The following is a 14,692-nucleotide window of genomic DNA, read 5'->3' on the forward strand; positions in this document are numbered from 1 at the left end:
GTATCTTTCCTTTTCTCCTTTGTTTTTCACTTTTCTTCTTTTCATAGCTCTTTGTTAGGCCTTCTCAGAAAGCCATTTTGCTTTTTTGCATTTCTTTTTCTTGAGGATGGCCTTGATCCCTGTCTCCTGTATAATATCATGAACCTCCGTCCAGAGTTCATCAGGCACTCTAGTGCCTGATCTAGTCCCTTAAATCTATTTCCCACTTTCATTGTATAATCGTAAGGGATTTGATTTAGGTCATATCTGAATGGTCTAGTGGTTTTCCCTTTCTTAAATTTCAGCCTGAGTTTGGCAATAGTGAGTTCATGATCTGAGCCACAGTCAGCTCCCGGTCTTGTTTTTGCTGACTGTATAGAGCTTCTCCATCGTTGGCTGCAAAGAATATAATCAATCTGATTTTGGTGTTGACCATCTGGTGATGTCCATGTGTAGAGTCTTCTCTTGTGTTGTTGGAAGAGAGTATTTGCTATGATCAGTGTATTCTCTTGGCAAAACTCTATTAGTCTTTGCCCTGCTTCATTCCGTACTCCAAGACCAAATTTGCCTGTTACTCCAGGTGTTTCTTGACGTCCTGCTTTTGCATTCCAGTCCCCTATACTGAAAAGGGCATCCTTTTTGGGTGTTAGTTTAGAAGGTTCTGTAGGTCTTCAAAGAACCATTCAACTTCAGCTTCTTCAGCATTACTGGTTGGGGCATAGACTTGGATTCCTGTGATATTGAATGGTTCACCTTGGAAACAAACAGAGATCATTCTGTCATTTTTGAGATTGCATCCAATACTGCATTTTGGACTGTTTTGTTGACTATGATGGCTACTCCATTTGTTCTAAGGGATTTTTGCCCACAGTAGTAGATATGATGGTCATCTGAGTTAAATTCACCCATTCTAGTCCATTTTAGTTCACTGATTCCTAAAATGTCGGCATTCACTCTTACCATCTCCTGTTTGACCACTTTGCCTTGATTCATGGACCTAACATTCCAGGTTCCTATGCAATATTGCTGTTTACAGCATTGGACCTTGCTTCCATCAACAGTCACATCCACAGCTGGGTGTTGTTTTTGCTTTGGCTTCATCTCTTCATTCTGTCTTGAGTTATTTCTCCACTGATCTCTAGTAGCATGTTGGGCACCTACTGACCTGGGGAGTTCATCTTTCAGTGTCCTATCTTTTTGCCTTTTCATACTGTTCATGGGGTTCTCAAGGCAAGAATACTGAAGTGGTTTGCCATTCCCTTCTCCAGTGGACCATACTTTGTCAGAACTCTCCAGCGTGACCCATCTGTTTTGGGTGGCCCTACACAATATGATGTATAGTTTCTTTGAGTTAGACCAGGCTGTGGTCCATGTGATTAGATTGATTCATTTTCTGTGATTGTGGTTTCTGTCTGTCTGCTCTCTGATGCCCCGTTTCAGTGCCTAGTGTCTTACTGAGTTTCCCTGACCTTGGACATGGGATATTTCCTCACAGCCCCCGCTCCTGACCTTAGACGTGGTGTATCTCCTCATGGCCCCCTGTTCTAGAGATTAAACATTATGTAGGTATATTGTTTATGGGTACCCAGATATGTCATAAAAATATAAAGACGTTTGAATAACAAACCTCAAATGCAGGACAATGGTTACCTTTGTAAAGAACAGTAAGGAAAGGCAAGTGGGAAAAGGTGCTACCGAGAGGGTCTTCAACTCATATGAGCAATGTTCTGATCATTAAGCTGGATGATAGTGTACAAGTAGTTATATTCTTTCAACTTTCAGTGTGTAAATATATATAACAACTTTAAAAATAGAAGAGACAGGGAAGATGAAAAAAATATCTGGTTTAAATACATCTCTGGGACTCTAGGATGACCCTAACCAGTTCAAAATGATGCCAAAGCATCCTCAGTGGCTCCAGTCTGTTGAGAAGTCATCGTAGCAGAGAGCGAATGTCCATCTCAATTCAGTCCTAAGTCACGGCCCAGTGTCCCAGTCATGACATCAGCACCCTCTCTGATAGACGCAGCTGAAGAGTGAAGTTCCATCTGAGCAGTCATACTGTCTGTGACATTTTCCAAAATCAGACCTAAACTGGATCACTGAAAATACTATTTTGTTTTGTTTGGTTGATTTTCCTTTTCTGTCTCTGTATCTTTTAACCCTTTCAAGCAGTTCTCTAGCATTTGATAATTGTTAACTGAGTGTATATAGTTAAGGGTATTTTACTGACTGTTCTATTCATAGAATTACTTATTTTTAAAATGTGTTTTGGGCTTCCCTGGTGGTTCAAATGATAAAGAATTTGCCCACAATGAAGGAATCCCAGGTTCGATCCCTGGGTCAGGAAGATCCTCTGGAAAAGGAAATGGCAACGCACTCCTGTGTTCTTGCCTGGAGAATCCCCATAGCTAGAGGAGCCTGGCAGGATACAGTATATGGGGTCACAAAGAGTCCGATGTGCCTGAGCAACTGACACACACACAATGTATTTAGTGGAGAAATCACTTTATATCAGACAGCTGAGAGAAGCCAAAAAGTATTTAACTCTGAAAGTTCACCTGTTTTTTTGATGGGCAATGATATCTCAGAATGAAATTTCTAGCCACTTATACTACCCATTTCAGAATTATCCTGATAAACTGATATCTGTTGAATTATTCACTTGACAATCTGTGAAAATATGTCTTTTCATATCTCACATACTCTCCAACATCATCAGACACAGTCTCAGTTTGCAAGTTCATTTCTCAAATGTTATGGTTTTTAAGGATAAAAATACCAATCCATGGTAAAACAGTGCTCTAAAAATAAAATTATTATTTATACATGATTGAATTGTTTTTAACACTGTTTAAATTCAGGACAATTTTAATATAATAAAGTTAAGTTCTGACCAGTGGTCTTCAGTAACTCCATGATTAAATTCATTGGGGGAAATTCCTTGGCTGTCACGTGGTTAAGACTCCATATTTTCATTGCTGAGGGCCTGGGTTCAATCCCTGGTCAGGGAACTAAGATGCCACAAGCTACATGGCACAGCCAGATAAAATATTAAAAATTCATTGGGATGAAAAGACAAATGCCTTTTTTAAAAAGATCTACAGAAATATCAATTTATCTGAGATCAGAGGTTGAATCTATGGCAGCTTCCTATTTAAGACCAGAGTCTGAAGTCCTCTTCATCTTATCTTGAAAGTGAAAGTGAAAGTTGCTTAGCAGTGTCCTACTCTTCGCTATCATCTGTACAGTCCATGGAGTTGTCCAGGCCAGAATACTGGAGTGGGTAGCTGTTCCCTTCTCCAGGGGATCATCCCAACCCAGGGACTGAACACAGGGCTCCCACATTGTGAGTGCATTCTTTACCATCTGAGCCACCAGGAAAGGCCAAGAGTACTGGAGTGGGTAGCTCTTCCCTTCTCCAGCAGATCTTTCTGACGCAGGAATCGAACCAAAGTCTTCTGCGTTGCAAGCCGATTCTTTACCAACTGAGCTACCAGGGAAGCCTCATCTTATTTTAGCAACAATAATATTAATAATGGTCCACACTTACTGCACTCACTGTGTGTCAGGCATTGCACCAATCCCTTTTTCTGCATCATCTCACTTCATCCTCACAACTTTACAACCGTGGCTCAAAGTAGGTAAGTCACCTGCCCAGCAGCACAGATCTGCTAAGTAGTAGAGCCAGGATATGGAGCCAGATCCCTGAACCCAAAATCTATATTCTAGACATCTACCTATGTTCACATGGAACCTTTGCAATTGCAGTTTACTGTAGAAAAATAAAATAAATGGGGGGAAAAAAAAGACCGTTGACTCAGTAAAATGATGCTCAAAAACCCAAATACTGGGCTTTGATTATCATCTGAAACTTGTTTCTACCACTTCTCAGTAACTTGAAAATTCTGTTAACTGAATTGCACTGAAAATGAAGATGAAAAAGAAACAAAGGATGTGTCCTTCTTCAAGGTACACATTCTTCTAAACGTTTCTGTAGCTTTATTCCTGTATATGAAATTGTTTCTGAACTTCAGGAATAACCAAATAGCATTTTTTTCAGCATTTGATCACTATGTTTGTTGGCAGACCTGTTGTAACCTTGAGTCACTTACAGGGAATTTAGATACTATTCTAATTGATTTTCTCTAATTGCTTACTGAGACACAGAGCACCTCTTTCACTAGTCTCACAGATAATTCCATTTCTCTATGTCAATGTTAATTGAACTTACCTCATGTTGTCAATCTCTTTCTTTTTTTCCCTTGCAGGTGATGTCATTGTCTATATTAATGAAGTTTGTGTCCTTGGACACACTCATGCAGATGTAGTCAAACTTTTCCAGTCTGTTCCTATTGGTCAGAGTGTCAACTTGGTATTGTGTCGTGGCTACCCTTTGCCCTTTGATCCTGAAGATCCTGCTAACAGCATGGTGCCACCCCTTGCAATAATGGAGAGGCCACCTCCAGTGATGGTCAATGGAAGACATAACTATGAAACATATTTGGAATACATTTCTCGGACCTCACAGTCGGTTCCAGATATAACAGATCGGCCGCCTCATACTTTGCACTCAATGCCAGCTGATGGTCAGCTAGATGGCACGTATCCACCACCTGTCCATGACGACAATGTATCTATGGCTTCATCTGGGGCCACCCAAGCTGAACTTATGACCTTAACCATTGTGAAAGGTGCCCAGGGTTTTGGCTTCACCATTGCAGACAGTCCTACAGGACAGCGGGTGAAACAAATACTTGACATTCAGGGATGCCCTGGCCTGTGTGAAGGCGACCTCATTATTGAGATCAACCAGCAGAATGTACAGAACCTGAGCCATACGGAAGTAGTGGATATACTTAAGGACTGTCCCATTGGAAGCGAGACTTCTTTGATTATTCATCGAGGAGGTAAGATAAAGGCTGGCTTAGCAATCAGTATACAGGTGAAATTATAGAACCTTTATAATAATATTGAAAAAATGGAAGTTTCTTTGGGGTTGAATGAAATTGTACTTTTAATTTTAAGTTTTATTGAATATAGTTGATTTATAATGTACTGATTTTTGCTGTAAAGCAGTGATTGTTTTATATATATATATATATATATATATATATATATATATATATATTCATTTTCATGTTCCTTTCCATCATGCTTTATCACAGGATATTGAATATAGTTCCATGTGCTAATAGTAGGACCTCATTATTTATCCTTTCTATATATAATAGTTTACATCTGCTAATCCCAAATCCCCAGTCCTTTCCTTCCCCACCCCTCTCCTTTGGCAACCACAAGCCTGTGAAATAATACTTTAAAAGTTGAAGGTAAGAGTAATAGAGAAAAATATAAGTCCAGGAAGCTATGCTTTTGAATTTTGAGAATTTTGAGAACATTTTTCCTATTTTATATTAAACACAATAAAAATAGTGCTTTCAGTCTTACAAATATCTACTGCTATGGAGAATTCCCTAGCAGTTCACTGGTTAGAACTCCAAGCTTTCACTACCAAGGGTACAGGTTCAGTCCCTGGTCAAGGAACTGAGATCCCGCAAGCTGTAAGGTGAGGCCTATGTATAGGCCTATGTACTGTGTGTGTGTGTGTGTGTGTGTGTGTGTGTATAAATAAATATATATATATATATTGCTGTGAACTGAGAGAGTAAAGATTGGATTCCCAAGTGTGAATAGGTTATATTCCAAAACTTTATTAACATATCAGTTGTGGAGCTTCAGACTAGTTTCCATTGACTAAAATAAGAAACTTGATTTTTCTGAAAGAAACAAGGCTCTGAATTGTCCATAGGCATGCATGATAGCAGGTAGAAGCTGGTTGAACTCCTTCCAAGCTCAAGTACAGTGCTGATAATCCCCATAAGGACCAATGGGAACGGTGTCCGAATAGAAAATATCTTTTCAGAGTGGTGAATAGGGTTGCTCAGGACACTTCTTCCATTACATACAGGAGCACTTTGTCAATAATTACCTGTAGCACCTTCTGTGACCTGGGAAGAAAGTTATGGAGCAGGGTTGGGGCTGAAGTTCTGGGCTGGGTGTCCCAGGTGAAGTGTGGAACTGGAAGCAGCAAGAAGCCCTGAAGGTTTCTTACCTTCCCCCTGCTCTGTGAAGAAGGGAATGGGGCTAGGCGGAGGCCACCTCCTTCATTTCTCTGCTACTCTGCTCTTGATTATCAATGAAAGTAGGAAGAAAAAAGAGGGGAGGGTCAGAGATAGAGAGAGCACTTGAAAACAGAGTATAAATGAAGGGGTTCTGGCAAGTCCTAGTTTTCTACTTACCAATTTGAGGACTTAAGACACTCAGTCCATGAGTCTGAGATGTCTCATCTGTTATATTCTGATGATAATACTACCTATGCTTATGGTACTGTTCTTAGTGAAATGGCCCACAATAGGTGCTCATTAAATGTCTGTTGTCTGTAGATTACCACCAGAGCTACAGCAGCAATGGGTCAGAAGGGGCAGTACTGTGAGGAACTCGTGCATGAAGAGCACACATGTGGCATGTGACTGTCTATTCAAAGCATTAAAAACAGCAGGAAAGCCCTGACAGTTTGAAATGCAAATGAAAGCAGTCAAAGCTGAAAGAAGCACCTTTTATGATGTTTTTCGCCCTTTCTGCAGGTGTTTTCCCTTACAGAAGTATTTACATTATTGATTTTTATGTGAAAATGGATATGAAATACTAGGCATAGTATTTCACAAATAGGCATGGAACACAAAGTACTATGTTCCTGTCTTTAAAAAGAAATTAATATGATAGCAGAAATCTTAAATATGACCTTAAAGCATTATTACAAAATTGCACTCGAAACTTGATAATTCAATATTGACAGTGTATTTTGATTTTCCATTGCTTAAGATTAAAACAAATACCCTTAATTAAAAAGCCATAATTTCATAATGTGCAATCAAAATTAAATCTTTGAGACAGATTCTTGATATTAAATGGTATAGCTGAAAATCACTGCAGTATCCTCTGTATGAGTCATAGAAACAAGTCTGGACAAATTTTTGTGTGAAATACCTTTTTTAAAGGCATGATATAGTAGAAAAAAGTATTCTGAAATCATTTTTTCATACATATATATATCCCCATATATATAATAAATATTTGGGCTTCCCAGCTGGCATTAGTGGTAAAGAAACTGCCTGCCAATGCAGGAAACATAAGCAAAGCGGGTTCAACCCTTGGGTTGGGAAGATCTCCTGGAGGAGGGCAAGGCAACCCCCCAAGTATCCTTGCCTGGAGAATCCCCATGGTCAGAGGAGCCTGGTGGACTACAGTCTGTGGGGTTGCAAAGAGTTGGACACGACTTAAGCAGCTTAGCATGCACGCATAATATATACTCATATTGGTGCTGTTTATACCTTTACTGGAAATGTGTCTGTGTGCCAGCTGTCAGCAGACCACCCTATTCTTGTTTGTTCTTTTCTTCTACTCTCCAGCATCTCCATTTAATCCTCACGTATTCAAAGTTTATTTTGTTTTCTGTTTTTGTTTTTTTTTTTAAATTGAGACACAGTTGATTTGCATTATTGCCTTAGTTTCAGATGTACAGTGTGTGGGGAGGGGTGTGGGGGTGGTGTGCACTCAGTCAGTAGCGTCTGACTCTTTGCACCCCTTTGGACTGTAGCCCTCCAGGCTCCTCTGTCCATGCGATCCTCCAGGCAAGAATACTGGAGCAGGTTGCCATGCCCTCCTCCAGGGGCCTTCCCGACCTGGGGAGACTGAACCTGTGTCTCGTGTGTCTCCTGGATTGCAGGCGGATTCTGTACTCACTGAGCAAGCAGTACAGAATAGTGATTGAGTATTTTTGCAGATGAATATAGAAATCGAGTTTTCAAAGTTTTGTTTGTGTTTGGGATGAGGAACTTGTTTTTATTTTGTGGCTAGTGTAGAATTACAGAATGTAGTACCCTGTGATGTTTAAAGTACTTCTGGTCAAAAAAACCTCTCATGTTTTCCTCAGATTCCTACTGTCTGAACTCAGCTCTCTGGAATTAATAGGAACTAACATGTTTTATGATGAAAATCACTTTGTCTAACCATAGGCTACTCATAAGTGCTTATAGCCTCACTCAGATAAGCATAAATTTTTAAGAGCAAATTCATGTACCTAGGTCTTTGTATCAGGATCGTCAATTGTTTTAAATTATTTATAGGATTTTTTTATTTATAAGTGTTTATGTAGTTTAATTTTCTCAAACAAATAGTGTCGAAGGCATATAATGAAAAGTAATTTCTCTTTTCCCAGGATTTTAGTCCTCTTCCTAGAGGTAACCATATCGTTTATATATACACACTTTCAAAAATTTTGTGGTCTTAACTAGCATGTATGTTAATATATTTAGTGTGTTTAACATAAATGGAATGATATTATACATGCACACATCTGGCTCTGAATAGCTTGATTATTAAGGTACATTTTATTTTTTAACGAACATCATTGTGGTATTATTTACATACCATAGAATTCACCAGTTATGTGTGTGCTCAGGGGCTCAGTCAGCTCTGAGTCGTGAGTGGTCTGAGCAGTCTTGAGACCAGCTCTGAGTGGCCTCAGTCCAACTCTGAGACCTCACGAATTGGAGTCCACCAGGCTCCTCTGCCCATGGAATTTCCCAGCCAAGAATAATACCAGAGCGGGCTGCCATTTCATACTCCAGGGGACTTTCCCGGTCCAGGAGTCGAGCCCATGTCTGTTGCATCTCCTGCTTTGGCAAGTGGATTCTTTGCCACTACACCACTAGGAAGCCTCAGTTATTAATATGAGTATATATTTCAATAGGTTTTGCTATAGTGATTTAGCTGTGCAGCAATCATCATAATTCTTAGAACATCCATCATCCCAGTTCCCTCAGCCCCTAGATAATCACTAATATGCTTTCTGGATAGTTTTGCTTTTCTAGACATTTTTGTATGTGGAATCTTACAGACTAATTTTTATTTAACACAATGCTGTTGCGATCTACCCATGTAGGGAAAAGAATGAATAGTTTGTTTCTTCTTATTCCTGAGTAGGATTACATTGTATGGGTATACATTTTTAAAAAATCTGTTCACCAGTGGAAGGACATTTGAGTTATTTTCAAGTCTGACATTTATAAATAATACTGTTGTGAACATTTACATATAAGTATTTGTGAGTGCATATATTTTCTCTTTTATTGAGTAAATACCTAGGAGTCTATTGGGTTATATGATAAGTATATATTTAAAATATTCAGAAATAGCCCAAGTGTTTTCCAAAATGGCTATACCATTTTATATCCCCACTACCAATGTGTAAGGTTTTTCAGTTTCTGCCCATTGTTGCCCATGTTTGGTAGTTAGTCATTTTGATTATACCCTTCTTTAGGTATAATGATGCCTTTTCTGATTTTAATTTACATTTCTCTAATTTTTTCATATGTTTGCCATGGTATGTTTTCATATGTTTATTAACATTAATTATCTTCTTTGGTGACACGCCTACTCAACATTTTGCTCATTTGTATATTTCTTGAGCTGTTTGTCATCATATTAAGTTGTAAAAGTCCTTTTTATACTCTGAATCCATGTATTTTTGAAGATAAATGATTTGCAGATATTTTCTCCTATTCTGTGGCTTGTCTCTTCATTTTCTTAATGCTTCCTTTTGAAGCACAGAAGTTTTTTTTTTTTAATAAAATCCAATTTATCATTATTTTCTTCTATGAATCTTTCTTTTATGTTAGATCTAAGAAATCTTTGTGTAATCCAAGATCACAAAGTTTTCCCTGCTTTCTTCTAGAACTTTTGTAGTTTTAACTCTTACATTTAAACCTGTAAACCATTTCAAGATAATTTTTGAGCATATAATAAGGTAATGTCTAAGTGCATTTTGCTGTCTATAGATTTCCAATTGTTCTAGCACTATTTGTTGAAATTTAAAAAACAAAAACTGTCCTTTCCCCTTGGATTTCCTTGGCACTTTTGTCAAAAATGAATTGGCATAAATGTGGTTTATTGCTAGACTCTATTCTATTTCATTGACCTATATGTCTATCCCCATGGTCATACCACACTCTCTAGACTAGCTTTATAGATAGTCTTAAAATCAAGCAGTATGAGTCCTCCAACTTTTGTCTCTTTTTTCAAAATTATTTTGGTTATTCTAGACCCTTTGCATTTCCATATAAATTTTAGGGTCAACTTTTTAAATTATTATTTTTAATAAAAGGCCTAGGGAGATTCTGATGTTGCATTGAATCTATGGAACAATTTTTGAAGAATCGCCAGTGAATCTCTCCATTCATAAATGTGGTATATCTCTTCACTTATTTGAATCTCCTTTAATTTCTCTTACAATGGTTTGTAGTCCTTAATGTACATATCTGTACTTCTTTTGTTAAACTTATTCCTACCTATTTTATTCTTCTTGAAATTAATGTGAATGGAATTGTTTTCTCAGTGTCATTTTCAGATTGATTATTGCTAATGTATAGAAATATATATTTTTGTTTTGATCTTGGATACTGTAACCCTATTACACTCACTTTAGTTCTGGGCTTTTTTTTTTTTTTTTTTTTTGTAAATTCCATCAAATTTTCTATATAGTTATTATGTCATCTAGTAGTAAATCTTTATTTTCTTCTTTACAATTTTATGTGTTCAATTTTTTTCTCTGTGACTTGCTACACTAGCTAGAACTTCCAGTATGATGTTGAATAGAAATAATTATGAGAGACATCCTTACCTCAATTTAAAAAAAAAAAAGTGGGGGAGGGGTGGCTTCCCAAGTAGCTCAAATGATAAATAAAGACTTTGCCTGCAATGCGGGAGACCCAAGTTCAACTTCTGGGCCTGGAAGAGCCTCTGGAGACAGCACGGCAACCCACTCCAGTATTCTTGCCTGGAGAATTCCATGGACAGGGGAACCTGGCGGGCTACAGTCTGTGGGGTTGCAAAGAGTCGGACACGAGTGAGCAACTAATCCATACACACATCTTTATCTCACTGCTGATTTTAGTGATAAGGCATTTGCTTTTCACCATTAAGTAGTTTTTTTTAATGTAGTTTTTATATTTTGTGTGGTCAGGGCACTCAAGAGGACTCTTCTCTTGTTATCTGTCTATCCTTCACCCGACCAGAGCCTGCTTCCCCTAAACCCTATAGACATTGACTGATCTCCCTCTGTACTTGCCTGAGGCCCCAGCTGGTGATTGTTCTTATCAAGCACGTGGTGAGGGTCATGCCCCTCTCCTGGTTTCCCTGGTAACTAGTGACCCCACTCCTGTAAATCGTAACCTCATCTCCTCCCTGCTCCTGCAAGAATGAAGACTGCCACTGTGTCCTGCCTGCCATCAACCACACACAGTGGGATATCTCTCTGAGTGAAAGTCACTCAGTTGTGTCCGACTCTTTGCAACCCCATGGACTGACTGTACAGTCCATGCAAGTCTCCAGGTCAGAATACTGGAGTGGGTAGCTGTTCCCTTCTCCGGGGGATCTTCCCAACCCAGGAATCAAACCCAGCCCTCCCGCATTGCAGGCAATTCTTTACAATCTGAGCCACCGGGGAGCCCTAGATATCTCTCTAGAATCTTGCTTTAGACATGTAAACTCCGCCATCCATTAAACCATTGATGTCTCTGTTCCTGACTCCTGTTTGTTTCCTAGGTCTTAAAGCTGGGTAAGCAACGGACTTATAGGCAGGCCTGTGGGGTGCATCTCAACATATGCCCTTTATCAGGTTGAGAAAATTCCAGTCTTCTATTCGTAAATTATTGAGACTCTTAATAATCAATATGTCTTGACTTTCACCAAATATTTTTCCCACAACTATTGATATAATCATGTAGTATTGTTCTTCATTAATAAAGTGCTGTACATTATATGATTATTTAGATATTAAACTAATTTATCATTCCTGAGATAACCCCATTTGATTATGGTGCATGATTCTTTTTGTGTGTTGCTAGATTGTGTTTGCTTGTGTTTTATTAAGAATCTTTGAACCTATAGATAGGAGATTTTCTGTAATTTTCTTTTATCTGCTTTTTTATTTTTTTCAGGATAATATTGGCCTTTCCCTCTGTTCTCTGAGTTTGTGTAGTATTAATATTATTTCCCCCTTAAAAGTTTGGATAGAATTCACCAGTGAAGACATCTAGTCTGGTTTTTACCCAGAAGATGTTTTAATTACTAATTAAATTTATTTTATCAATTTAGGTCTATTCTAATTTTTGGATTCATTGTCTTTCTATTTTCTAGTTTAATTATTTCCACTCTGATCTTTAATTTTTTCTCTTCTACTTATTTTATCTTTGATTTACTTTGCCTTTTCTGTCACCCTGAAGTAAAAGTTTAATGACTCTCTTTCTGCCTAATAAAATTATTTAAAGCTATAAATTTCACTGTAAGCACTTTATTAGCTTAATTCCATAAATTTTTATATTTTATGTTTTCTTTATTCAGCTCAAGATGTCTTCTTATTTCCTTTGTGATTTATTTTATAAACCATAGGTTATTTAGAAACATGTTGTTTATTTTTTAAGCATTTAGGATCTCCCAGTTTTCTGTTGATTCTAATGATTTATACTTGGAGGATAATATATTTTATATCATTTCAGTCCTTTTAAATGTGTTGAGACTTGTATTATGGACTAGTGTCTTGCTTTTTTTAACTTAACAATTTATCTTAGAGGGCTTTATATATTCAGAAATACACCTCATTATTTTTAATAGCTATTTAATCACCACTAATGGATATTACAGTTGCTTTCCATTTTTATCTGTTATTAAAAAGTAATGTATCTTTGCACATCTATCTCTACACAAAAGAGTAAATCTATCTTATAGATTCATCCCTTCTTTCATTAATATTTCTTGAGTGCCCACTATATATTAGGCATTCTGGGGGGACTGGAGGTAGAGCAGTATACAAAGTCACATCGTTTTTCCATGCAGTTGGCATTCTTTTGGAGGGTGACAGATAAAAATAAATAAATAAATATGTGTCCACATAAATCTGTCCTTTATTTGTCACATATCTCCTTATCCCATGGAGTTTTACTCTTGAATATTAATTTTATAATCAGTTATTTACCCCAAGCTATCTTCATGTTTCTTATATTTATTTCAGTTCATCTCATAGGATATGGGTGCATATAATCATACTACCTACAAAGAACAGCCACTGTGCCTCCTCCTTTCCTATTTGCATACCTCTGCTTTGTCTTATTTAATACATCTGACTGTTATTTCTTGAACATTGTTAGTTAACGAAGATGATTATAGAAATTCTTATCCCAGGTTTATATGAAAACTGTCTCATTTTACATAGGCACAATATTGACTTTATTTATCATGTTAAGGAAATACCCTTCAATTCTGATTTCATTAAGAATCTTTATCAAAATTGGATAATGAACGTTATCAAAAACCCAAAAGGCATCTATGGGTATAATCATTATTTTCTCCTTTGAATTATCATTGTGAATAAATTGCATTAAGAAATTTATTTGTATTGAACTATCCTTTCATTCCTAGAATAAAATGTATTATGCATATAACACATCCCTAAATTCTATCTATTTATATGTAATTTTGCATCAACATTAGTAAATGAAATCTGTCCCAAGTTTGGGGGATGGGGGCATTGTCTTGGTTTGTTCAAAGTTATACTGGTGTCATAAAAGCAATCAATAGTTTTCCTTCTCTCTCTGCTCTAAAACAATTTAAGTAACATTGAAGTTTTCTATTTCTTGAGGCAATGTTATAATACACCTTTGAAATTATCTACTTCTAGTGGGTTGGATTTTGGATTTGACTTTGTTTGGTTTTGTAAGGGGAGGGATACCCTTTTATAACTTTCTCAATTTCTTCCATGGTAATTAATCTCCTTAGAGTTTCTGTCTTGGCTGGACTTGGTTTTTATAATATATATTATAGCCTACAGAATTGTTTCTTTTATTCATGTTTTCAAATGCATTTAAATAGAATTGAATCAAGTATCTTCTATTTTTTTTCTTCCATTTTCCCCTTGACCTAAGACTATTTCTATTATTCTCATGTCTTATAGATGCAATTATCTTGATTACAGACTGGCTAATAGTTTTTCTGTTTCAGTGGTTCAAGAAACATATTAGTTTATTTATAAATAATTTGTTGGCTGGTATGGTAGGGTATTGTTACATATTCTGCCCAAGGAGGTTGTTATGTGATGTCTGGGATAAAGCAACTCCAGAGTGAGTACTAATCCCTTGTCGTGTTTTTCACTCTTATATATATTAAAATGCAACAAAGTTCCCTACTTACTTTGTGAGCCTCCCATAAACTGTAGTTGATTAATATTTGAAAATTTTTTTCTTTTTTCTAGAAAACATGATATCAGAAGTTTTTACTGTATCAGAATATTCCCTTGTCATTTTGACAATATAATAATAAATAGTACTAGTAATGCACATATTCCCATTGCTTTACATTCAAATAAAATTCAGAGTACCAAAAATTTGAGGGTAAAACATTAAAAATCATGAACACAGAATTATGTCTATCTAGAGAACTCCTGCTTTGAAATTTCAAAAAGCAAGAACATTGTAATAACAAGTTTTAAATTGCACAGAGAAAATGTTAACAATAAAGCTATAAGAAGTATTGACATTTTTAACATTACTAACATTTTTATCTAAAACAAATGTGTTTGTCTAAAAATAGTTTCAAATTC

General features: G+C 36.8%; 1 protein-coding gene across 1 annotated transcript in view; it reads left to right on the forward strand.

The window, feature by feature from the left end:
• MAGI2 (membrane associated guanylate kinase, WW and PDZ domain containing 2) overlaps positions 1-14,692 on the forward strand; it is a 1,493,747-nt gene that overhangs the window by 1,236,559 nt on the left and 242,496 nt on the right. The window contains exon 10 of the mRNA XM_040260742.1: positions 4,251-4,889. Within this exon, the coding sequence (XP_040116676.1) occupies positions 4,251-4,889 (639 nt within the window). The remainder of the gene's footprint in view (positions 1-4,250; positions 4,890-14,692) is intronic.

The sequence above is a fragment of the Oryx dammah genome, unplaced genomic scaffold (assembly GCF_014754425.2).
Source record: "Oryx dammah isolate SB20612 unplaced genomic scaffold, SCBI_Odam_1.1 HiC_scaffold_18, whole genome shotgun sequence".
Taxonomy (NCBI): domain Eukaryota; kingdom Metazoa; phylum Chordata; class Mammalia; order Artiodactyla; family Bovidae; genus Oryx; species Oryx dammah.